This window comes from Pollachius pollachius, assembly GCF_949987615.1.
Source record: "Pollachius pollachius genome assembly, chromosome: 1".
NCBI lineage: Eukaryota > Metazoa > Chordata > Actinopteri > Gadiformes > Gadidae > Pollachius > Pollachius pollachius.
This window is the reverse complement of record NC_136934.1, coordinates 14994084-15019083: the sequence shown is the minus strand read 5'-3', so window position 1 is coordinate 15019083 and position 25000 is coordinate 14994084. Positions and strand designations below refer to the sequence as shown.

Sequence of the window (25000 nt, the reverse complement as noted above, 5' to 3'; positions counted from 1 at the left end):
CACAACCCTCATAAATACTAAGAGTATTCCTAGTGTAGTGACTTCCTTATTCATGATGCGTGTCTACGTCGAGTGTATTTTACAAGATAGCCTAAAGATATTCCTCTCTGCCACGGCACCATAACAATATCGCTTATATTTATATATTGTGGCAGGAATTGCAGAAATCACGTTCTCAGAGGGAGAACGTGTTCTCTCCTTCGGCTTTATTCAGCATCACCTGTAGAGTAATTGTGAGTAGAAGACGCTGATTAAATTGTGTTTGTCTGCCGGTCGCCACACGAAGCCATCTCGGTTTAGGGAGAGAGGATGAGCCGGACGAGATCACTGTCTTTATTAAAGTCAATCTGCCGCCGGATCGTCACGCCAAATCGCTTTCGTATTTTGCACACATTTTCATGATCCTTTAACCCGCTAACTCATCGCTCGCAGTCGACTGTCAAGGATATTGGATTCCTGTCGTTTTCTGAATAAAAAAATCAATCCGATACAGATTGCTACGATATTAAAAAAGGGGGATAAAAAAAATAGAGGGGGAGAAGCTTCCATCAGCATTTTGTGGTCGGGGTTTCTCTTAAGCTCTGTGGTACCCTGAACTTTGACCCCTGAAAGTTCCCCCCCCCCACACCCACACACACACACACACTCTGTCCTTTCACTTTTTTCTTGGCCATCAGTCTTGAACGCCCCCCTCCTCCCCTTGGCTGTATCTCACTCAAAGCTAATACTGCATTCTGCTGTGTCGCTCGCATATGTGACCGGCATCCTATTGTTTACCGCCTTTCATTTTCTCCGGAGGCGGAAAATTGTGTCTCTTCTATATTTTGATTTTATTACCCTCAACCAATCTCCCCCCCACAAACCACTCCGCATTATTTTCCTGTCCAAATATCTACTTCATTTAGAAAGAAGAGCAATTATTGTAATATATTTGTAGCCTGAAGGCAAGCTGGAGGACTTTCAGTTCTTCTCCGTGGACAACCTAACCTGAATCTCAGAAAGAACATCAGGCAGCATTCCAAATAATGAAGATATATGACCTTCATCTGAGGGGGGGGATTGCTCTCCTTCCTGCTTCGCTTGATTAGGCTGTTTCTTCTTCTCTTCAAGCAAATGGCAGCAGAACCGCTGTCTACTTTCCCCTCTAATTTTATCAGAGATCCAACAAATCAAGCCGTGACCTGCATCATATTGCGGAGGGTGCATGGAACATAAACAGGCCTTTTCTCCATTTAAATGCAATTGGACATCCTTGCGCTCATTTGCGGCGTAGATATCAAATCAGTCATGTCGGATTTGATATCTGAGGGCAGATAATTCATTTGCATCCCCGCTGCTAGGTTATTTGGTAGGATGAGCCGTGAGAAACACTGACGCGATAAATGATGTTTTATGGGGTATGAGGGGGCAATCTACATGCAATCCTTTCTGTTCTGGAATAAATAGATCTGATATCTTTATTTATGTGAAAAATAAATTGCCGTCATGAATGAAGGATGATGATAATGGTGAAATGAGGATAAGATATGATGTGGTTAGATTTAATATATACACTGTATAAACTATAATTTATCCTTTTAGATCATTCAAAAAATTGAATTTATTTCTAGAGTTAATAACAAAATGAGATGAGATGCATTACCTCATGGAACGGCCTGTCTAGGCGCTGGCCTGTCTCTGATAAACAAATTAATATGATACACAGTATTGCCAAAACTTGTTTCCGTTATGTTCATGTATCTCTGTGGTGACCTTTGGTTCAGGATATATCCCCGGTAATGGTTTTATTTTGCGCCGCAGGTTGCTAGTTTAGCCTGCTGCGGAGGCTAATGATGCATGCTATTTTCTCAATTAGCCCCGCTACAGTAGCCCTGAACTAAGATGCATCAACAACGATAACCAAATAGCACCCAAAGGTCACGCCCGTCTCCTACTTGTTCAACTGGGTCAAATGTGACCCCAATGTTTGTAAGCCTGTAAGCTTTACTGCTTGCGGTCAACGTGTCGGAACGGGCCATGCTATATCATCTTAATTCACTGTGAATGGAAAACAGAAAAAAAGAGAGCACATTCCAATCTGTACCCATTCTTTGCTAATACTGAACACTATTATTTTTCAGATTGGCTGATGACAACACATTTTGTGGGCTCATTAGGAGCAATTATGAGAAACCATAATAATGACATGGCAATCAAGCTTCAATATTAGGGTTTCAGGCTTAAGAGAGAGAGAGAGCTGGACAGCAATAAAAAGCTGTTCAATGACTGTATGGGTAATGGGTTCAGACTGTCCTTCATAACACGGAACGGGCATGGTTTTTGTATGGAGTTGAGATTCATTCCATTTCAAGACAATTTCTCAAAAAAATAAGTCAAGGTTATGTTTGTTGACGAGAGATGTATTCTGTGCAACCAATAAAAAACGTATTACTCGTTGTTCTATACACACAACGTTAGACTGTCATGAAACAACAATTAAGTTGGATTCTTTCCAAATATTTTCTGGCTTTTTCAGTGCCTTGCGATTGTAATGTTGAAATGAAAGCCAAGGCAATGGTAAATTTGTATATGGTAACTCAATAAAATATATGCTGACAATAATACAAAAGGGACGGTTATCGGGAGGGAGTTCACGATACGATGGTTGAGTTATGATATGATAACTGCGATATGATTTCTACGTTTTCTTCTTCGATTTCATCTTTGGTGTGGTTTAACGTGTTGGTTCAAAGTTGGGGTTCAGGTTTTACAGATCAATCAGGGTCCATCATTGTTTAATAAAAGTGTCTAAACAGAACAGAATAAAGCAGATACAAATCAACTATATCTAAATAGACTTTAGCGCCCTCTGTAGGACGAGTACCATTAATATATTAAAACTAAGGTGACATTGATATTTCTGGCTTTTTCCCCACCCCAAAAAACAAGAAATTGAGTCAACCTGATGATGTCTAGTATTGCTGAAGCGAAGAATCCCAATACGCACATGAATCGATTTCCCCCCCAACCCTATAATACAACGTCCCTCAGTCTGTCTGTCTGTCCACCAATCGATCGGTCGATCAGCGTATAATATTAAGTGAAATCTTCTGACAGTCCACTCCATCAGAAGGCCTTTCTCCCCTCAAGTCTTATGAATGTTCACCGCGGCCACGAGGACACAACGACATAAGGAAGCCTGACGTAAGGCGGCTTCATGGTGGATGACTTTAATATCCGTTTCCGTGGACACAGAAAACACACACTAGAATCACTCAATAGCCAATGAACAATGCCGCGGGTACTAAAGCAATACGGCGCGTGCTACAACCGAATGGATGTGCTTCATGGAAGTCCTGTCTGTCCTGATGTAATTTAATCCAGCCCTCAGGACAGGCATCTCTCAACGGAGACGGCAAAAAATAAAATAAAATATCACGACTGAGGTAGTGGATGAATTGTCTGACCTTTCAATAACCCCCATCTGGTCCACAAATCGTGAGACTTCGTTTTTTATTGCATTTCTTTTTTTTTCACTCCTTATCTCATTTGGCCCGTTCGCCAATGAAAATAGGCTCCATAAGCCCAAGATAAACATACTTACTTGTAACCAGACAAATGGCCGACCATCTGCTTGTTAAGAACCTTAAAAATGTAACGCCCTGTCTGTAAACTCTGAAGGAACGAAAAAAACAAAGAAAAGCGGTGATGGAAAACATTTATTCACCATAGAAACAACAGTTGTCTTGTTGTTTTGCGAGGATTTATTTCGGTCTTACCCAGGTGTCCTATGGTGAACTGCAGAAGAGCAGAAAAAACAGGTGAAATGAATAAAAGATAGGAGGACCTTGGCTGGCTGTCAAATTAACTGCTTCATAAAAATGCTCTCAATTCAGAAAAACAGAGGCTGGATGTGCGGACCCCGCGGCTCACTACGTCCCCGGTCCCTGCAGCAATCACCCAGACTCCTCACAGCGTTGGGGATGGAGACATACAGAGAGAGACACAGAGAAGGAAAGAGAAAGAAAGAGAGAGGGGGAGATACGGACACATAGAGATGTATGCCGCGACAAAGACGGGGACGCAGATCGGGTAGATACGGACAAATCGAGAGCGACGCCGATAGGAGGAGAGAGTAGGGGATAAGGGAAGAGAGACGGGGTAGAGGCAGAGGGAGTAGAATGGGGAAAGGGCGGACGACAGCACCGTAAACCACTACAGAGGGGGCCTTCTCGCAATGACAGCGTTCAGTAGGACAGCGCTACCTGCTAAAACTGATACGTCGGCACGGCTTGATTGATATTGCGGTATTTGTGCGCGTCGGCAAACACACAAACACACAGAAACACCCACACAGACCAGTCGCTCCCAGTCCACAGGGCTCACATTCTGGGAGGATGTATTACTCGGCGTCAGGCTCTAACATTACTCCCATGATATCAAATGCGCTGCGCATGATCTGGAATGCTATCGATACGGCTCTGCACAGCAGCCAAACGACCCCCCTGAGTGGGTATTGTGAGGGGACATCAGGACAAATGATGGCCGCTGACTCTGATTTCAACGACCGGCAAACTCCATATTTTTTTCAGGGGCTGCTTTGTCCTGCGTGCGTTCCACAGTAGGAGGAGGAAAGTCTTTGGCTGGGTTTCACCGTGCTACCTTGCTTTGATAAAAAAAGCTAATTTCCCAGGGGCGGCCGGCTTCAGACAGAGCCCCTGCCGGAACGCGTTCCTCTGGGCCGAGAGGCAGACAAGTTAACGTCGAGCGCAAAAACCCCTGGATGAGGTGATGTGTTTTACTGGAGACAGGGTGGCTGTCCTTATGACAGATGGAGTGTTGTATTGTTCTGCGGTGGGGTGAGGAGAGTTACAACGTTATAAACCCTATCTCCGTTCGGACTTCCTCTCAGATTCCATTGCCATTTTAGGAAAGAACATTCCAGTGTGGAGGGGAGCGGTGTGAGGAGCACTGCTCGAATGCCGTAACATTAAGGGGGCCGCGATAATCTCTCCAACACCCTGCATGGAGAAGAAATGTAAAAGCTGTGTTTTGTTACGTTTAAGTATGAGCCTGCTGCTCCTACACTGTGTGTGGGTGTGTGTGTGTGTGTGTGGTTAGGGTGTGTGTGCATGTGTTTTGTTTTTATATGCATTTATGTGCGTTTGCAAGCTGACTTGCAGTAAGGCTCTCTGCTTGGGCTGGGCTTAAAGAGGTGTTTTGTTTCAGCAAAGTATAAGTCTTCCGCCCCTGCAATGTGTGTGTGTGTGCATATGCATGTTTGTGCGGAGATAAATATGTGCGTGTGTGCATGTGTGAGTGTGTGTCACTTTGAACCATGTGTTTTGATGTATGTATGTCTGTGCTGCTGCGTGTACGCTTGTAACCATGTGTAAGTGTATGTGGACTGTGGTGGGTGTAGATGCATACACAAGTTTGTTTGTGTGTGTGTGTGTGTGTGTGTGTGTGTGTGTGTGTCTGTGTGTGTGGTGTGTGTAGATGCATACACAAGTGTGTGTGTGTGTGTGTGTTTATGTGTGTGTGGTGTGTGTGTGTGTGGTGTGTGTGTATGCATACACAAGTGTGTTTGTGTGTGTGATTGTCTGTTTGTGTGTGTGTGTGTGTGTGTGTGTGTTTGTCTGCTTGTGTGTGTGTGTGTGTGTGTGTGTGTGTTTGTCTGCTTGTGTGTGTGTGTGTGTGTGTGTGTGTGTGTGCGTGCGTGCGTATAATGCACGCGTGGGCACGTGTGTGTGTGTGTGTGTGTGTGTGTGAGACCTTGGGCCGCGCGGGGCCTGACTCACAGATGTAGTAGTACTCTCTGCCCGGGCGGAACTCGAAGCCCAGGGAGAAGGGGGTGAAGAGCTGGAACTTCTCGGAGAACTTGAGCGGCCCGTTGGGGGAGTGCGGCCGGTTGCACTCCCAGCGCTTGAAGCCCTTGGCGGTGTGGTCGCACGTGCTGTAGCCGTCGTAGTTGACCATGTACAGGACGTAGCGCTCCGCCCGCTCCACTGGCACCGAGTCGTCGTAGTGGGGACAGTACACGTCCAGGTAGTCGTTGATGCAGACGTCGATGTGGTAGTCGCTGCGGTGGAACCTGCCAGAGGAGAGGGGACAAAGGGAACAGGGCGGTTAGTTGACAGACGAGGTGGTGGAATGCGTTACGACGACCAAACACGAATAATAATGTCTTTTTTTTTGGGAGGATTCAGTCGGAGGTCTGTGGCGGAGATCAGGTCATGGGAAAGATGTGGTTTGAACCCCGAAACTACGACCATAAATGGGCACGGAGTGAGACAGCTTGACATTTTTCGACTTTTCATGAATTCCCCAGGAAATCAGATATTAGAGAGGGATTAAGCAGATATGGAGCATCAGGAATAGAAATGTGCAATGATTCTTCGAGATTTGAATCGTGATACGGTATTATCAGTAATATTTGCAACATGGACATGATCATCAAAAAAAGGCACTGAAGTGGATCATCTTGAAGAAAGCGGAAAGTAATTTTCCATTTGATTAGAAGAACACGTTTAAACACAGCTCTGAGAATGTCAACCCCCCCCCCCCCCCCACCATCACCCCGGATGGCTTTTACCATCACAGGCAATTTGTCTTAATGAGGGCTCAGTCGTACACACTTGAATCACATATGCAAAGAACAAGGGGTTTCATCCACCTTATAACATTCACAACACAAATTAGCCCTAACTCAAGTGCAGGCCAGGTGACATGTAAACTCTGTGGTGGTTTTGTACGTGTGGTACGTGGAAAGTGCATTGCCTTCGGATACAGCACTCAAGAAGCGACCGCATGTTTGATCTCCAAACATTCCTCACACGCGGCCCATCTACTCGCTTCAACAAATGTCCGTCGGCCAGTCTATAAATCTGTCGTTTGGCAACACGTATTTACACTCCCTTGCGCTCACATTTAAACCAAACTGAAGGGGTCAAACTCTGAGAATACATTATTTTTCAGTCACTCAGAAAACTGAGCGACTTCCAAGGGAAAAACAATTTAAGCAATGCCAACCATACTGAGATGCAGAGAAGCTCAAACTAAGTGCAAAGTGCTCATGAGTGGCAGTATATGAGATGGTCCAAACACATTTAATGAGAAATGTAGAGTCTGGCTGTTTCTCGTGGTTGTGATGTGAGGTCCCGCACAACGGTTCCACAACGGCCACACATTGCACGATTGAATGTGAATATTCAAATGAACGGCAAGCGGCCCTTGCATTGCCCATTCATTTCACATGTGCAGACACATATGCACATAGACAAGCATGCGTTACAAATAAAGGTTTAACTAACATACAACAACATCTTGTGTTGAGACTAAATGCAAGTAGACAGACATAAAACAAGTGGGACACGCCATGCACAAAGACACATGCAGAGACACACACATGCTTACACACACACAAGCCCTACTTGTGTCCATTCAGTTGCCCATAGATCTCTCTCAGCTGAGGAATTTCTCTGCCTCCCTAAAATAGTGTAATTACTTGCCATGTGTTTCTCCCCTGTCTCTCTTGCTCCAGCTCTCTCTCTCTCTCTCTCTCTCTCTCTCTCTCTCTCTCTCTCTCTCTCTCTCTCTCTCTCTCTCTCTCCTCTCTCTCGCTACCTCTCTGTCTCGTTTTCCACCTCTCTATGCCTATAGTGAGTGGCTGACTGCACATTTTGGGACAGGTTGACTATGGCCCTGGGGTCACAGCGGGCCACGTTTGCAGAGTAAACATTTCACACCTGTAAACACTCACCCCAGGAACGCAACGCCTTCTATTTAGCTCAAAGCACACACACATACTCTCTCTCTCTCTCCTTGTGTGTGTGTGTGTGTGTGTGTGTGTGTGTGTCTCTCTCTCTCTCTCTCTCTCTCTCTCTCTCTCTCTCTCTCTCTCTCTCTCTCTCTCTCTCTCTCTCTCTCTCTCTCTCCCACCCACACACACACAAGAAGATAGAGACTAATTTAACAGAGAGAAAATAACATTTTGACATTGTGTTGGGACCAACACCCCGTAGCCCCCACCCAAACAAAGCACCCTGAATAAACAATATAATGGAATAAATTATTTATTCCTGAGGATTAATTTTGAGGATCTATTCAACAGTAGAAACAGAGCGTGCCATGTCTTCAGGCCCGAGCCACGTATTTATTTATTTCCCTCAATCTATTATCCTGTATTTCATTCCATTTGTTGAAACATTCCTAGCTAACCCGAAGACGGATGGACCATCTCTTTGAGTATGTTGATGTTCTCAGAAACACAATACTGAACTGCTGATATAGTAAATGCAAAGCCACATTTGGTGGAATCAAATCATGATCAAATCACAAGGAAATATGAGTGAAATACCATCTAGGGGGTTTTCTTATATGTCATCTAATGGTCCCTGGCAGGGGTCAGATAATAAAAGTCACATTAAGTCAATTAGATGAAGAATGACCTCGTACAACCACATCTGTCCTCTGTCCAAGGTTCCCTTCTCTCAATATATATCAGCGCTTGCCTGTGTCTGTGTATGTGTGTGTGTTTGGGTTTGTTAAGAGGGAGATAATCCTGTGTTTGTTAACATGTGGAAAATAAATACCCTAGCCTGTGTATGTGTGTGTGTGTGTGTGTGTGTGTGTGTGTGTGTGTGTGTGTGTGTGTGTGTGTGTGCGCACGCGTGTGTGTGTGTGTGTGTGTGTGTGTGTGTGTGTTCGCGTGTGTGTGTGTGTGTGTGTGTGTTCGCGTGTGTGTCTGTGTGTTTATCGCTAAGGCGTGGAGCAACTCATCTGTAACATCTCATTTAAAACATGTCAGCAAAGGTCCAACCTCCTCTTCCTCCCTCCACTGCTTAAAAATGTCACTGACTTAATGGCCACAAGTAGGGCTGTGTCCATTAACACACACACACACTCAGACACACACACACACACTCACATACACATATACGTAAGCACACACACATAAACACACGTTCACACCCTTTACTGCTCCTATAAGCTCTAGTGTACGTTTGTGTGTATGTGTGTGTGTATTTGTTTGTATGCATGTGTGTATGTGTGTGTGTGTGTGTGTGTGTGTGTGTGTGTGTGTGTGTGTGTGTGTGTGTGAGTGTGTGTGTGTGTGAGTGTGTGTGTGTGTGGGGTGTGTGTGTGTGTGTGTGTGTGTGTGTGTGTGTGTGTGTGTGTGTGTGTGTGTGTGTGTGTGTGTGTGTGTGTGTGTGTGCGTGTCTGTGTGTGTGCATTTCAGCTGCCCTTCTCTGCCTGCCTGAGTAGTCAGAACAGTGGTTGGTGGTGCGGACTGCAAATGAACCAGAGGATGTTCGGGTGAGTGAGCACATAAAAAGGGGACAGGACCGGCATTTGTAGCACTATGGGGTACTATGGGTGTGTGTACACACACCCATAATGTGTGTACACACACCAACAGTACCCACAGTTATACATGCAACACACACACTTCTTTCACACCCATTGCACAAAGACATAAATAGTGCTGAATGGCAACCCTATGAAGAGGACAAACCACACGGTATGAAGTCATAGTCCAAAACTATAACATCTATGCGCAACAATTTATTCCAGTACGGATTCTTCTTTTTTGGAGGCAGAACACCGCTCTTGGTCAATGCGAAACACCAAGGACACCGCCGGGCGGGTGGCGAGAGAGAGAGTGGAGACCGACTTGTTTGTAGCTCCTGCCTCCTGGAGCGACCGCCGGACTTAAATATAAACACTTTCTGCAGTTCAGCGGAAAAGCGGAAATGGTTCGTCAGCCCAGAGTGGACATGTATTCAAACATACATTAGGACTCTGTGTGGTACAAACCCGCACCGAGAGGCAATTGAGCGGTGCAGGAATGTAAATCAAGTGGAGGCCGGACAGTGGCGTCTTTTCTAAGCATCATAAAGAGTGGAATAAGCAGTAAAGAGGGCCTGGCTGAGACACAGTGGAGAGAGAGAGTGAGGGAGGGAGAACGAGTTGGGGGAAGGGATAGAGGAACGTTGGGGGTCGATAGAGACAGAGCAGCGGCTAAGATAACGCTGCCGTGAATACCAATTCATCTCGCACAAAGAGAATGTAAATTAATTCTCGCTTAGAGAAGGCAATTGTGTCTGTCTGTACATCGGCATTTGTGTGTGTGTGTGTGTGTGTGTGGGCACCCGCGCGGATGTATGTGTGTGTGTGTGTGTGTGTGTGTATCTTTACGTTCAGTCTCCTGGATAAAAGCTAAAGGCACGTTGTAAATAATAGGGTAAAAGCTGCGAGTTGTCCAGCCTTTGGTTTCTTCTATGAATGCGTTTACCGATAATGCACACATGTTCGCACATTTGAGGGCGGAGGTTGCGTGCCTTGGTGCAATAATGAACACATGCAATCATTATTTGTGCATATGTACGGTTGAAGCCATGCACACAAACACACAGACACATGCACACACACGTGCAAACACACACACACACACACACACGAAGAATGCTCACAGGCATGCAAACACATATACACAGACACATGCACACACACACGCAAACACACACACACACACACACACACGAAAAATGCACACAGGCATGCAAACACATATACACAGACACATGCATTCACAGACACACTCACACCGACGCACACACGTGGTATATCGCATCAAGTGTATGAGCGTGAGACTTTGCCTATTCAGGCTAGCAGCCTAGCATGAAGAGTATGACAGCCATGGGCTGCTCGTAGTATATGGGGTAATTAAGGAGCAGAGCTGGATGGCAGGCTAATTGTCAAATGGTGATAATTGCACGTCTCTGTTATGCCACAGCTGTTCCCAGAGAACCGTGGGTCACAGCACTTAGGCACAGGATGGGTGGTGCGGGGACTACAAGAGATGGTTCTGCGGGTGTGTGTGTGTGTGTGTTTGTGTGAGAGAGAGGGTGTGTGTTATGTGAATTATGAGTATATGCGGGAATGTAAAGAGGTTAGTGAGTGACTAACTGTGCATGTGCTTATGAGTAAGTGAGAATGTGTGAGTTATGTTTCCTTTGATGTCCTGTAAAGAAAGGGCCTTTGGTTATGTAAACAGGGTTTCTATTAAAGTGTTGCATGATGATAATTGGCTAAAGCCATGCCAAGGGCATTTTTTTCCTGTCAAACTGCACAGGATAAAGGGTCTGGCTTGATTTGATGCGATCCGATCTGATTTATCCTGACTTTGTATTGACTTTTAAAGTAAACACAGCAACGAAGGGAAAAAAACGAATTTCAAATCTAGTTAAGACGTACAGCAACCACAACTCTCTCTCCCACGTGAACCCATAGACACAAACACACAGAAACACACACACAGAAAAACACACAGAAACACACACATACACAACACACAAACAACACAGACACACATACATGTTGTATACACACATACATACACGGACATAGTCACAAACAAAATGAGGGCTGAGAAGTGCTGCAGCAGTAAAGTGAATGTGGTGCCACTGCAGTGTGTGATTGGCTCATTTCCATTTCAATTACACAGCCCACTGACAGTGCTGCACACACACACACACACACACACACACACACACAAACACACATACACACATACACACACACACACACACACACACACACACACACACACATAACTGCACACAAACACAAAACCAGGGTGAACCCCCCACACATTTAAAAAAAAAACAGGCTTGCTAGTTTGGACGTATACATTTTTATGTACTGTTGGTCACACACAAGCAAACACACACACATGCATGCACACACATGCGCACAGACCCAAGTGTGCACAAAAGTGTTTGTATGAAAGACAGAAAGATTGATGAAAGCATCAAGAAATCGACTCATTGTAAATCATCCAAGGTATGAGCATATGAGTCCACATATTACTGAGATCTTCAGTAAAGTATTCAGCATTCAAAGTATTCAGACATGCTGTTACACTAATTAATATAAATGACAATATGATCATGATCATATGCCAATTACTAGTAAAACATGACAAGACCTTCAATCCAATATTTTTTATACTGAAACGGCATTGGTTACTTCCATTTTTTATTTAACAACCAATCAAACTCACTGAATAAAAACTTTTACAATGGACTCTGAGAATAATCAGTGTAAAAGTGCTATAAAATATATAGTTGTCACATTTCCAATCATATTTTTAGGTATCCATGGCTCCTATTTTTTACATTAACAGCATTGTACTGTCAGCATAATAGTAATATAAAATAGCTGTGACAAACTTGCTTGTTTCAAAGGACCAGTCACATTGTGTCACCATAGCAACTCTGTATAGAATTCTGTATTTTCGTCTGGAGAACTTTTGTTGAATACTTGTTTTGTCCCTCCCTCAACAAATGTCACTCAAAAACCACATAATCCTTCTAATACTAGGATCGCTTTGAATGCCATATCCTCAGGGAATGTATTTTCTTCATCAAATTAGACTAAGCTACAAACAGGAAATACAAAGAAACCATAAAAAGATCATTGTGTTTGTGTGTGCGTGCATGTGTGCGTACGTGTATGTGTGTGTGTGTGTGTGTGTGTGTGTTTGTGTGTGCGTACAATGATTTAAATCCAGAGAGAAAACATTTCTCATGACAAATGGCAAATGATGAACTCTGGCTGAACTACGCAATAAGTACATCTTTATCATCTAACTGAAACACAAACGTGGACACAAACACTGCATACTTTTTTGCACTAGTCTGGAAATGATGGTAACTCATTTTATAATTATAGATGATTGGGTTGATGGAAAACCGAGAGAGAGTGAGAGAGAGAGAGAGAGAGAGAGAGAGAGAGAGAGAGAGAGAGAGAGAGAGAGAGAGAGATGGGTAGGAGGTGGATGGTGTTGACTGGAGTGGATAGATAATTGTGTGTGTTTACTCTGGAACGAAAATAAAAACAGATAGAGATGAAGTGTGGGGAGAGAGTTACTAGTTTAAATCGCAGTGCGTTGTTTTCCCTTCTTTCTGATTCACATTCTTGCAATGTTCCCATGCCTTTCAAAGTCAAGGACTTTGAAACAGGATATTACCATTGTAATGCAATTATACAATGAGTGATATGCATACATTATAGCATTTTGCATACAAACAATGTGAATACAAAGTGTGTCAAAAAAGGGTGTAAACTCTACGAGGACCCTTTGGACTGAACCCGTGTTGCGTGTTGAGGCTGAAGTTAAGTTGTATGAGTGGGGAGGATCAGAGGTGTCCTGTTCAAATTCACAGTGTCTCTTTGATAGATGAGTCTTCTCGACATAGTTCGGAGCCAGTGTCAGCAAACAATGCATTTCACATGCCGGTGTTCAAAGTGTGTAGATGGCAGTGGAGGGCTCTAACCTCTGATACCTTGGTGACCAGCCAGACACCCCCAGAGACAAAGAGAGTGGCGAGAAAAGAAAGAGAGAAAGATAGAGAGACAAAGACAAGGACAAAGAGGGACACAAGGGCCGGAGAGGCCAGAGGTAGATGAGCCTCTCCACCTAATATAGAGAGGAAGAGAGAGAGAGAGAGCGAGAGAGAGAGGGAGAGAAAAAGAGAAAGAGAAAGAGAGAGAGAGAGAAAAAGAGAAAGAGAACGAGAGAGAGAGAGAGAGAGAGAGAGAGAGAGAGAGAGAGACAGAGACAGAGAGAGAGAGAGAGAGAGAGCGAGAGACATGGACAGAGAGACATGGACAGGGAGAGAGCGGGAGAGAGATAGATCGGTGAAGTCAGAGGAGGGGCATGTGAGACAGTGTCATCTGCTGTCTAGCCTGACAGCAACATTCCTCCCTGACTAACTGGCCTCTAGGCGTACTGCTCCTTGGGGGGGCTCTCCCGGGAGGATCAGACCTATAGGATGTCCCGTATTACTGATGTCACCCCCTCGACATGAGCACACACGGAGGGTAAGGCTTGCATGAATGCAGGAACATGCGGATGGCAGGCACCTTTACGGAATTCCCCCTCACAAACAGACACGCACACGCACAGACAGACACACGCACACACACACACACACCACACACATAGCCGCAGGCGTATCACAGTATCACATCTAGTGTTGCTGTGGCATCGCAGCAGGTGGCCAAGCCAGGATAATATGTGGTGATAATATATGGCCCGGTCCAGAGGCCAACTTGGACAGGCTTGTGCATTCCTTCATACCCCTCTGCTCTCCCCTTGCCTTCTATGTGCTCTCTGCCACAAGGTCCCCACCCACACCACATCTGTAGTCGGTGGGTAGATCTGTCTGTCTGAGAGCCTTTCGTTTAACCCCGGCTGATTGTCTGTCTGTCTGTCTGGGCTCTCAGTCTGTCTGTCTGCATGTCAACCTGTCCGTCTGGACTCTGTCTGTCCGTCTGCCTTTCTGTCTGCGTGAATGTCAACCTGTCTGTCTGTCTACCTGTCCGTCTGCCTGCATGTTTACCTGTCTCTCTGGACTCTCAGTCTGGTCTGGTTCTCTGTTTGTTTGTCTCCCTGGATTTATATCAGTCTCTCTGTTTGTCGTCATGTCTACCTGTCTGACTCTCTCTCTCTCTATCTCTCCCTCCCTCCAATGAGTCAGGTATATACTGTCTCAGCCTCGTCCTTTTTTCCCAACACACACACACACACACGCACACACACGCACGCACGTGCACGCACGCACGCACGCGCACGCACACACACACACACACACACACACACACACACACACCAACACACATACACACTACCACCCTTGACAGTGCTGCTTACTATATTCATTTCTCATTCCCATTTATGTCTCCAAGACCTCGTTTTGCCCCGTGGGGGGAAAGAGTCAGTAAATCATAGGCGGTGACAGAAGACTTCTTGTTCTAGGTTGGTAGCCGAGTGAGGGGGTTTGATGTATGGTTACCATTGTGAGCGTTTGATCTAGATTGTGTCAGCTTCTTGAAGATCAAGAGCAAAAACAAAAGTAACACAGGCACGTACTTCCTCTGAGCCCATTTACTTTCGAATCGAGCAAAGGAACAGTTCATATCGTTGTTTTGGGATATTTGCGTGTGTGTGCGCGCAAACGTGTGTGGATTTGCGTATGTGTATGTGCGCACGCGCGCGCGCGTGTGTGTGTGTGTGTGTGTGTGTGTGTGTGTGTGTGTGTGTCTGTCTGTGCGGGCATCTGTGTGTAAAGGGATTGCTTTATGTCTTGTTGCCAAGGAAGTCAGCCAAAAATGCAACGTCCCCCGATATCCTGTCAACCCCAGGGCTTCCTCCTGAATCATCACTGCCCCGAAGACATTGCCATCCCACTGTAAATACTGTATGGCATCCTCACAAGGAGGGAGAATCACATAGTGATAGACACAGAGAGCAGGAGGAAGGCAGTCACACTATGCGCTATGACCTGCCCAGTGATTGCAGATGTAAACTAACATTCCAGGCTAACTCTGACACATTACAGGAATGATTGTAATGTGTACTGTCACTGTCAAATAAACAAATATAAATGCTTTTAAAATGAGTGTGTGAGTGGCACACATCAACAATACATCTTTGCCCTATGAAAGTGCACGCCCTTTGGTGTGTTTATGCATACCGGTCTTGTGCACAGTCACACATTGCGTGTTAGTGCCAATTAATACGCCCACATTATTGGGTAGGTGGCCGGATTGCCATCTATCATAATTCATTGTTTTATGGTGACAAGCTATTTGGCAGCAGATACGGAGTTGAAGCAGTGAAACTGGCCCTGAGTCGTGTAAAACGTGGACCCCACAAAGTTATTAGAGATGGAGAGAGAGAGAGACAAAGACAAAGAAAAGGGGAGACACAGAGGGAGGAAGGAAACAGTAAGCTAACAAAGAATACAACTAACTCGCCCACTGACTTCAAAACAACGGTATTTGTTTAACACAAATAAGATGGCAGAACACACACTTATGGGTCACGATGTTGAGCTGAGAATAGGAACAAGCTGTGAATGGCCTGCTGAGGGTTGGACAAACACTAACAGTACCCTCCTGGTAGAGCACTGTGTGTCCTTCCGTAATAACTTGCATAACTCCGGGTCGCTTAGCTAAACAGCACAGCCTCTCGGAGAGATGAAGTCAACTGAACGAATAAACAGAGATAAGGGGCTACAGCATTGCCCACGTGTGCATTTCCTGACCTGAAGTGCGGCATTAAATAATATGTTGACACTATAAACAGAAACACGCAAACGGTAAATAGGCAAACTATTCCGTGTGAAGGTTCCCAAAATGATGTTTCAGAGAAACACAGAGGCTTGTGCTGTTGACACAGACCAGGTGGGACAAGACATTCTGTCCCGTACACAAATTCAACTCAATGTTTTATTGTGCTAAACAAGGCCTATTTTAGCAATATAAAGCAATGCTAAACCTTTGCAAGCATTGTACATATCAAATTGTATGTATTACTATTATTATTATATTATTATATTTAGGATATTGTTTAATATGTACACTTGTCCTTAACAATAATAACAAGTACACCTACATATTATTGTGCTAAACTTTCCAATACAATCTAAATTACAAATTCAATTATTTGTTTTTTATGAGCGGAAAGGCACTGTACATATTCAATGGAGAATTATTGTGCATGTTTTTGCATTTTTAGCTGTTCTTTAGTTCTTAAATAAACAACAATCATACTTTCGTGTCAGTGCATAATAATCACAATCGGTTTTAATTATTCTACCATTATTATCATCATCGTGGTTCATCGTGGAGAGCCTGGGAGGTAAAATGTGTGTGGGAACCATCCACTACAAGGGTCAGGAATACATCCCTACATGAAGATCACATGACACGGCAGGAGGAGCAGGAGGAGGAGGGAGAGGGAGATAACGTGTGTAGGAGTGGGGTACAAGGAAGGGTCACGCATGTCTGAAACACACTTGGGGTGAGGGGGGGTAGATACAAAGAATACAGGGGAATATGATTCAGAAAATATGGACTACACAAAAATGATGAATAGAGAGAGAGAGAGAGAGAGAGAGAGAGAGAGAGAGAGAGACAGAGAGAGAGAGAGAGAGAATGAAGTATGTATCACAATCGGGCATGTGTCCTGGTTGTTTAATCTCAGCATGTTGGTTTGCCCACCAAGAAAACCAATCATTAAGACTGCAGTGGGGTGTGTGTAAGACACATGAGTGCACACACACCTATACACACACACAAACACACACACACACGCACGCACGCACGCACGCACGCACGCACGCACGCACGCACGCCCGCACGCACACACACACACACACACACACACACACACACACACACACACACAACCAGGCATCGACATACAGCAACAAAGAGACACAGATATTTTCTGATGCTGACCTTCAAGGGTTGGTTGATATGGAGTTATGTCAGGATGTTATAATGTCACATTGCATTTGCACATGTTTGCATGTGTGTGTGTGTGTGTGTGTGTGTGTGTGTGTGTGTGGGTGTGTGTGTGTGTGTGTGTGTGTGTGTGTGTGTGTGTGTGTGTGAGTGTGTGTGTGTCTATACACTGCCCTGGACTTTGGCAGGACAGTTATAAGGTTTGGCAGCTGTATAACACTTGAGGTAACGAGCCTAGTGAGCATGGCTAATGCGTGTGTCCTATTCCTCAACCAAATGGTGACGGTTATGAGTGTATTTATGTGAGGCCTGATAGGGGTGATATATCACCAGCCAGTTCCCGTCTTAATGCTACCACGTTCTGTCTCCCATCAGCTTCTTTCCACGTCCCATTAAAGAAAGCCTGTGAAAATGTTCAAACCACTCCATCGTTACAGGAATCCCTGGCTCTGCCACAGTGTTGGACCAAATATTCTGATTTATTTTTTTATACATTTTTCTTTTTATTAAATTTGCGAATTCTTTCAATTTTGGGGGGGTTTATCTTCTGCGCATAATTAGATGATACATGAATCGTTTTTTACAGTAATTGCTGTCTTTAGGCCATACAAGAGGGAAATGTATCGTCAGCTGGTAATATTAGCAGAGAGCTACCCACAATGAGAGCTACTCCCCCCTCATTTCAGCCTAAACTCGAATATATTAGATTACACTTTCCTCAGACATTTGCTATGAATATTATTAGCTGAAGGGTAGTGTGATCATTGTTAGAGTTTAACTCAATTTACCTCAATGTGGTCAGACTATCATTTACATCCAATACTTTAAGTAAATGTGTCAAACAAATGAATCATGACATTTAAGCTTTTGTTTTTCTTTGTGTGCTAAATGGCAGTTTCCCGAAGAATCTGGATTACAATAGTCTAATCCTAAACTATTTGCCACAAGGCTGGAAAAACAACTTTATCCCCAGTCAATCAGCCATTTGGCAAAGGACCATGTTTAAACTCTACACGTTGTTTACATAGAGGTAACCAATAAGGTAGGCTAAACACAGAGAGAAAACAAATGACATATTTTCTAACAATAGATAACAAAGAAGTATTCAGTTCTTCAGAAAATAATAGTAAAGAGTTGTTGTTGTGTGTGTGTGTGTGTGTGTGTGTGTGTGTGTGTATGTGTGTGTGTGTGTGTGTGTGTGTGTTTGTGTATGCGTGCGTTTGTGTGTGTTTGTATATATGTGTGTGAATGTGTGTGTGTGTGTGTGTGTGTGTGTGTGTGTGTATGTGTGTGTGTGCGTGTGTGTGTTTGCTATAACTCAAGCAGGATATAAACTATGTAGCTGTCAGTTAGGGGTTGAAACCTTGGAACCTAGGCCATAGTGCTGAGACCTCATACCATTTATAAACGTCATAGACCTTCACGCTCCCTCCACAATGAACGGACACACACACACACACAACACCACACACATACCTGCATTTAACCTCTGCATATTGCCATAGATTCATGTGTCTGGCTTTTGTGTATTTGTGTAGATGTGTGTGTAAGTGTATATAAATATATTTTTGTGTGTGTGTGTCTATATGTGTGTGAGTCATATGTGTATGTGTGTATGTTTGTATTTAAGTGTGTGTGAGCATGTTGTGTGTGTGTGTGTGTGTGTGTGTGTGAGAGAGAGTGTCAGTGCGTGTGTTTCCCTGTGCGTGTGTGTGTGTTCCTTTATGTGTGTGTGTGTGTGTGTGTGTTCATGTGTGTTTGCGTGTTTGTGTGTGAGTGTGTGTGTTTGTGTGTTCCTGTGTCTGAGTTTGTAAGTGTGTGTGTGTGTGTGGGTGAGATCCAAATGAGGTGTCACTGTGACCCGTGGGGTCAGTGTCCCGCGGTGGGGCTGTCAAGGTCCCTCGCGGGTGGTTAAGTGGAGTGTGGAGAACAGCCTGTGTTGCTCAGGACGGACAGAAGCTAAAGTCATAGCGTTATAAAGACATGCATACGCATGCCAGCACACACTCCCCGGCAAATCCTTGTACATCAATGCCCTATCACGGGCGTATAGTTTATGTGCTCACACACCCACCACTGATTGAACTACTTAAAGTCTCCACGGTTCAGGGCCACAGCGAAGCCTCCTCGGTATTGACGCTATTATGAATGGCTCACCTTAAAGGCCTTGGCCTCCTAAATACATTCTAAAGCCTTGCATGGTTGTCTTTTTATCCTGGGCAGACCTCCGCGCATGGTTTACACAGAGAGCTCAGCATGCTATCAAGCTACGAAATAAGTCTGCATCCACCACCTGAACAAATCTTATGATGTTGTCTGAATACATCCTGGGGATTTATTAAATTAAAGGTTTTAGATGATATGTGAGGGAATTTAGGGGACATTAGCAACTGGTCTTGCGGAGACAAGTCTACACACACATTTTCAAATTTTCAACTTTAAAACTACAACCCTCTAAAGAAAAGGAAAAAGGTCCCTGCAGGTATAACTGTGTTTTAATTAAACCGGCACCCAGCGCTCGTCACTTCCCAACAAACACCGCCACCTCTGCCTCCGTTTTATGTATCCTCACAACACGCCGAGAGTGGGTTTTGATTTCAGGATAATGTGAACATGATCAAACCGAGGAAAGTGGAGGCAGTCGATCCTGTCCTTGCCTTTGATCTGGGTTCAGCCGTGTTTTAAAAGGCACAGTTTGACAGAGCAGGAACTCTGTCAGCTAAACACTGCTTTGTGTCACGTCAAACAAGCTAAAAGACGGTTCTGTGTGTCTTTGTTCTGCTGTCCCGGAGAGCAGCCCGTGGGCTATTAGTGGTACAAACAGCTAGCCTGGATATATGTGTTGATGTGCAACCTCGCGCACAGGTGTGTGTGCATGGGTGTATATCTATATGGGCTGGTCATGCGTGTTTGTGTGTGTGTGTGTGTGTGTGTGTGTGTGTGTGTGTGTGTGTGTGTGTGTTTGTTTGTGTGACTTTGTCTGGTCGTGTGGTGATATTTTCTCTGCTTCTACCCTCCGTACAGAATTTGAATTAATAGAAGCAAAAGAGAGAAGGGACAGACAGACAGCAAGGTCAACAGCACACACTGGTGTGACACTTTTCTTTGTTGCGATAAAAAACATGTCCTCCTTTTGTGTGTGGCTAATGACCCACACAGATACATACAAATAGAGAGCAAATGGAGATGAATATAGCTGACAGTGTACACATGCAAGTGGTTTAGGACACACACACCAAAATTTCGGTTCTTGCGAGAAGTGCAATTATTTCTCTGTTAACCGCAACCATGATTCATCCCTAGTGAACCAGAACTAGCACTGTGCTCAACAAACTTGGCCTAGTTGCACTTTTCCTGTAATTCACGGAGAGGGAGAAAGCGCGAGAGAGCCAGAGAAAAAGAGAGCAAATGAGCGAGAGAGGGACGGAGAGAAAGAGCACCAAAACGTAAGAGAGTGAGAGGAAGAGAGCAAGAGAGAGAGAAAGAGCATAACGGAGCAAGTGAGAGAGAGAAAGAGAGGAGAGAGAGAGAGAGAGTTGGGACTTTTGGCATCGAATCAGGGTCTGTGGGTCAGGTCTTTGCGGACACAAGCCACATTCTGTCTCAAGCTCCCTGCTGTGAGTTCATGGACTCTTGAACCTGCCATGCAAACCAGGAAACTGGAAACAATGGAGCGATGAGGAAGATTAAATCCAGATGGAGTGGAATATTGGCCCGGCAGCCTACAGCTTTTCTCAAATTAACCTGGTTTACAAACCTATAGAAACTACCATGGATACATGAGGTGTGTGTACATAACACACACCCACACCCACACACTATCTCACTCTCTCACTCTCTGTCTTTCTCTCTCTCTCTCTCTCTCTCTCTCTGTTTCTCACACACACACACACACACACGCACACACACACGCACACGCGCATTCACACACGCACACGCACATGCACACACAAGCACACACACGCACACACACACGCACACACACACACACACACACACACACACACAGTGAAAAGGGGCTTTTATGGAGGCAAGTGGTGACACGCTGTGGACAGGTTCTGCATGATGTGGCGGACATGTGTGGTCTAAAGTTAGCGAGAGCAGTGTAGAATGCCTGCCTTCCATCCCTCAGCCACTCTATCCATCCCCTTCTCGCTCTCCCTTCTTCACTCACACCCCCACCACCGTCCCACCTCCCGCTCACACTGTCTTTGGCCCAGCTGCTCCGGCCGTCTCATCCACTGACCTGAGAGTCCTGTCAGAGGCCCCCCGACTCGTATTCTGCGTGTTGAACATTCAACACATTCCCAGGTCGGGACCAGGGGGGCCGTTGCAAAAGGACTCGTAAAAGACCTAAAGTATGACCAATAGCTGGAGGAGGATTTTTTTCCTCGCTGTAGTGAGACAAATGTATCACATGTTCTGTTCACCGTCGGATTACATTCCCTGTCTTTTAAATCACCTGGACCACGTTTACTGGCACAATTGAGTTTGAAGAAGAAACTCAATTGTGAAGAAACTCAAGAGCAAAACGTCATATCTTAAAAAATAAAATCTTTTGGCTGTTGTCAAAGGTGTCGGGCAAGAGTTGAAAAAGACCTCTTTTTTAAACCCACAGTGTTATTTCCTGTGTCTTAACTATGTTCCGGTTTGTTATAAAAATTGACAGGGTCCTAAAACTAATGATAGATGTGTTGTGGCTCTGCCGCTGACCTGCTCTGCCCGGGTCTACGCCGAGCCTCGGTCCACCTGCTGCTCTCTCTCCACCCTTTGACAGCACTGTGTCGAAAGCCCAAAGTGCCTGCTATTGATGTCCCCATCAGGGCCCGGCAGGGGCCCCTTCAACACGGGCACACACAGACGTATCCCCTCACACACATATGCACATGCCTGCACACACACACACACACACACACACACACACATAGGCACAAACAAGCGGACAAACACGTAAACACAAGAAGAGCACATACCTAAAGACACACATAGAAGCATACTCATCGCACAAATAAATACCATCCTGTACACACTTAAACACATGCACACAAAACAGATACATAAACACATCCTTCAACATCCCTGTATATACTCGTTTGAGTGTATACACATATCCTTGCACATGTTTACGTGTAAGAAAACCCAACAAGTGGGCAAGTACACCACTCTCCTTCTCACATAAATTCCCAGCATGCAACATGACGAGTGCGTCATGTCCCGCTTTAAGCCGGGATTTGTCAGGAGCTTGAAGAGGAGTGTCAACACACACATTTATGGCCGTTGAAAGAGTGAGTTGAGATGGACCATATCAAACCAAACAGTGCAGACTTATGGCTGGATCAACACCTGCCCTCTTTACACACACACACACACACACACACACACACACAGACACGCACACAGACAGTTACACACACACGTACCGACACAGATACATACAGATACACACACACGTACCCACACAGATACACAGAGGTTTTGCAGATAGACACCAGCACAAATCTTTTTGCTGTCTAATCCCAACATTAAATTTGTGTTTGTGTGTATGTGTGTGTGTGTCCAGTGTGTGTATGTGTGTGTGTATGTCTGTGTCTATGTGCACCTTCCACCTGTATGTGTTATAGCATCGAAGTCATACAGTTGGTAGAGTTTCAACCAACGTTGCATTCATCGATATAATCCCCACCAGCATCCGAAAACGATGCAGATAAGCAGGGACGAAGAAAGAAGCATGCACACGTTCACTCACACGTTGAGTGCCTTTACCCATTTGTCAGGAGCCGGCAGGAAGGTCCTCCGCCTGTGCTGGGGTGCTGATCCACGGCGGTTTCCCCTTTAAGTGCAGATAACTACCCCGGATCTACTTGGCAGCATTTTAATCTTTCACCAACACACGGCCGCGGTGTGACACGTGGACAACAGTCCCCCGGACGGTCCATCAATGGGGCATCACGGGCCAAGCGGGGGGGGGGGGGCGAGGCACATGCACTTAGCGCGCAGGAATACTAGCGTGCTGTGTGCCTAAACAGCACACTCTTCAAAGGCTAAGTGTGATCTTGAATAAAACATCAGGTGCTGGGGCGTGTTGTAAGTGCTCCTCTTGTGATCAGGGGCCCGGTCATAAAAAGCGTCCCGGCTCGGTCCCGGTGGCCACCACAGCTGAGCGTCCATTTAGACGTCCAGAACAAAGAGCATCACCTGATCAATGGACACGCTCATTAGCAAAATGTGCTGTGCCCGGCGCATTCCGGCTGAGCGCACACTAAGGACACGCACACGCAGAACCACACACACACGCACCATCACACAGACTCACATGTTTTTTCAAGGTATGCAGGTGTAGTTGCAAGAGGATACTCTCGTATTAAGGGAGAACATACACTTATCCGTTTGCACACAATCTCGTTTGTGGTGGTGTGTGTGTGTGTGTGTGTGTGTGTGTGTGTGTGTGTGTGTGTGTGTGTGTGTGTGTGTGTGTGTGTGTGTGTGTGTGAGAGTCATTTAAACCTCTTTAGGTGCACCTTTGGGGCCCATCCTTCATGACTTATCAACTAGGGAGACAGGCAAAAGTAGACACACATACACACACACACACACACACACACACACACACACACACACACCCATGGACAAAGTGGTTCCTTAATGAACCCTTGTCAGCTTGAAAGGAACAAAGGTTATAAAGAAAGACAGAAGAAAGAGAACAGACGGGTGGGGGGATGTTAGGGGAGAGGGGGGGGAAGGAGTTGGAGGAGGGAGAGGGGGAGAGGAGAGAGAGAGGTGTAGGGGGTGGTGGAGGGATGGGGGGGTGGTCCCATCCAAGCAGGCCTGTTTGGCCTTCAGATCGATCGCTTATCACTGTCACCTAATCTGTCCATCTTTCTCTCCTCCGCTTTCTCTCTCCCCCTCTCTCTCTTTCTCTCTCGCTCTCTCTCTCTCTCTCTTTTCCTACCTACCTCTATCTCTCTCGCTCTCTCTCTCTTTTCCTTTGGTGCGGAAGGGTGCAGGGAAAATGAAGGGCAGACAGAGATATAGAGGGACAGGATGATGGAGTGTGCAGTTCCCATGAATAGAATTAGAGTGCGGGAAGGAAAGAGGGAGGGATAAAGAGAGGGACAGAAAAAAAGATTTAGAGAAGGGGAGGAGAGGTGGGGAAGTCAGTATGGATGTGGAGTAGAAAACAAAGGCCAAGAGAGAGAGAGATCTAGTGAGAAAGAGAATGAGAGAGGGAGTGAGAGATGGAGAGGGAGAGTGAGAGATATTTTGAGAGGGAAAGATGGAGATAGAGAAAGATAGAGTGAGGAAGAGGTAGAGAGAGAAAGAGATAGCAAGACAGAGAGCGAGATAGAGAGAGAGAGAGAGAGAGAGACATACAGAACAGGAGAGAAAAGGCAGAGACAAAGCGAGTGAGCAAGAGATAGATTAGATGATTAGAATAGTCTGCTGTTGTTTGACCGAACAACCTACAACAATATCTGCATGCTCAAAGCTGTAACGGTCAGTAGTTTAAAAAGTAGACTCAGCAGTAACTGATGTGTATCGACTAGAATTAGAGTAGTGCAGTTTATTTAGAAAGCTGGAATTACATCAAGTAGCCTCTTAAGGCTGACAAAGAGAGAGGGGAGAAAGAGAAGGAGAGACTTATGGAGGACAGAGTAAGGGCCTGAAGAACAGAGTACAAGGTGCAATGGCCAGTATGGAG

At 45.2% G+C, this 25000-nt stretch overlaps 1 protein-coding gene across 2 annotated transcripts in view; it reads right to left on the bottom strand.

The window, feature by feature from the left end:
* efna5b (ephrin-A5b) overlaps positions 1 to 25000 on the bottom strand; it is a 91248-nt gene that overhangs the window by 10196 nt on the left and 56052 nt on the right. For both annotated transcript variants that reach the window (XM_079735669.1, XM_079735668.1), the window contains exon 2: positions 5781 to 6073. In XM_079735669.1, the coding sequence (XP_079591795.1) occupies positions 5781 to 6073 (293 nt within the window). The remainder of the gene's footprint in view (positions 1 to 5780; positions 6074 to 25000) is intronic.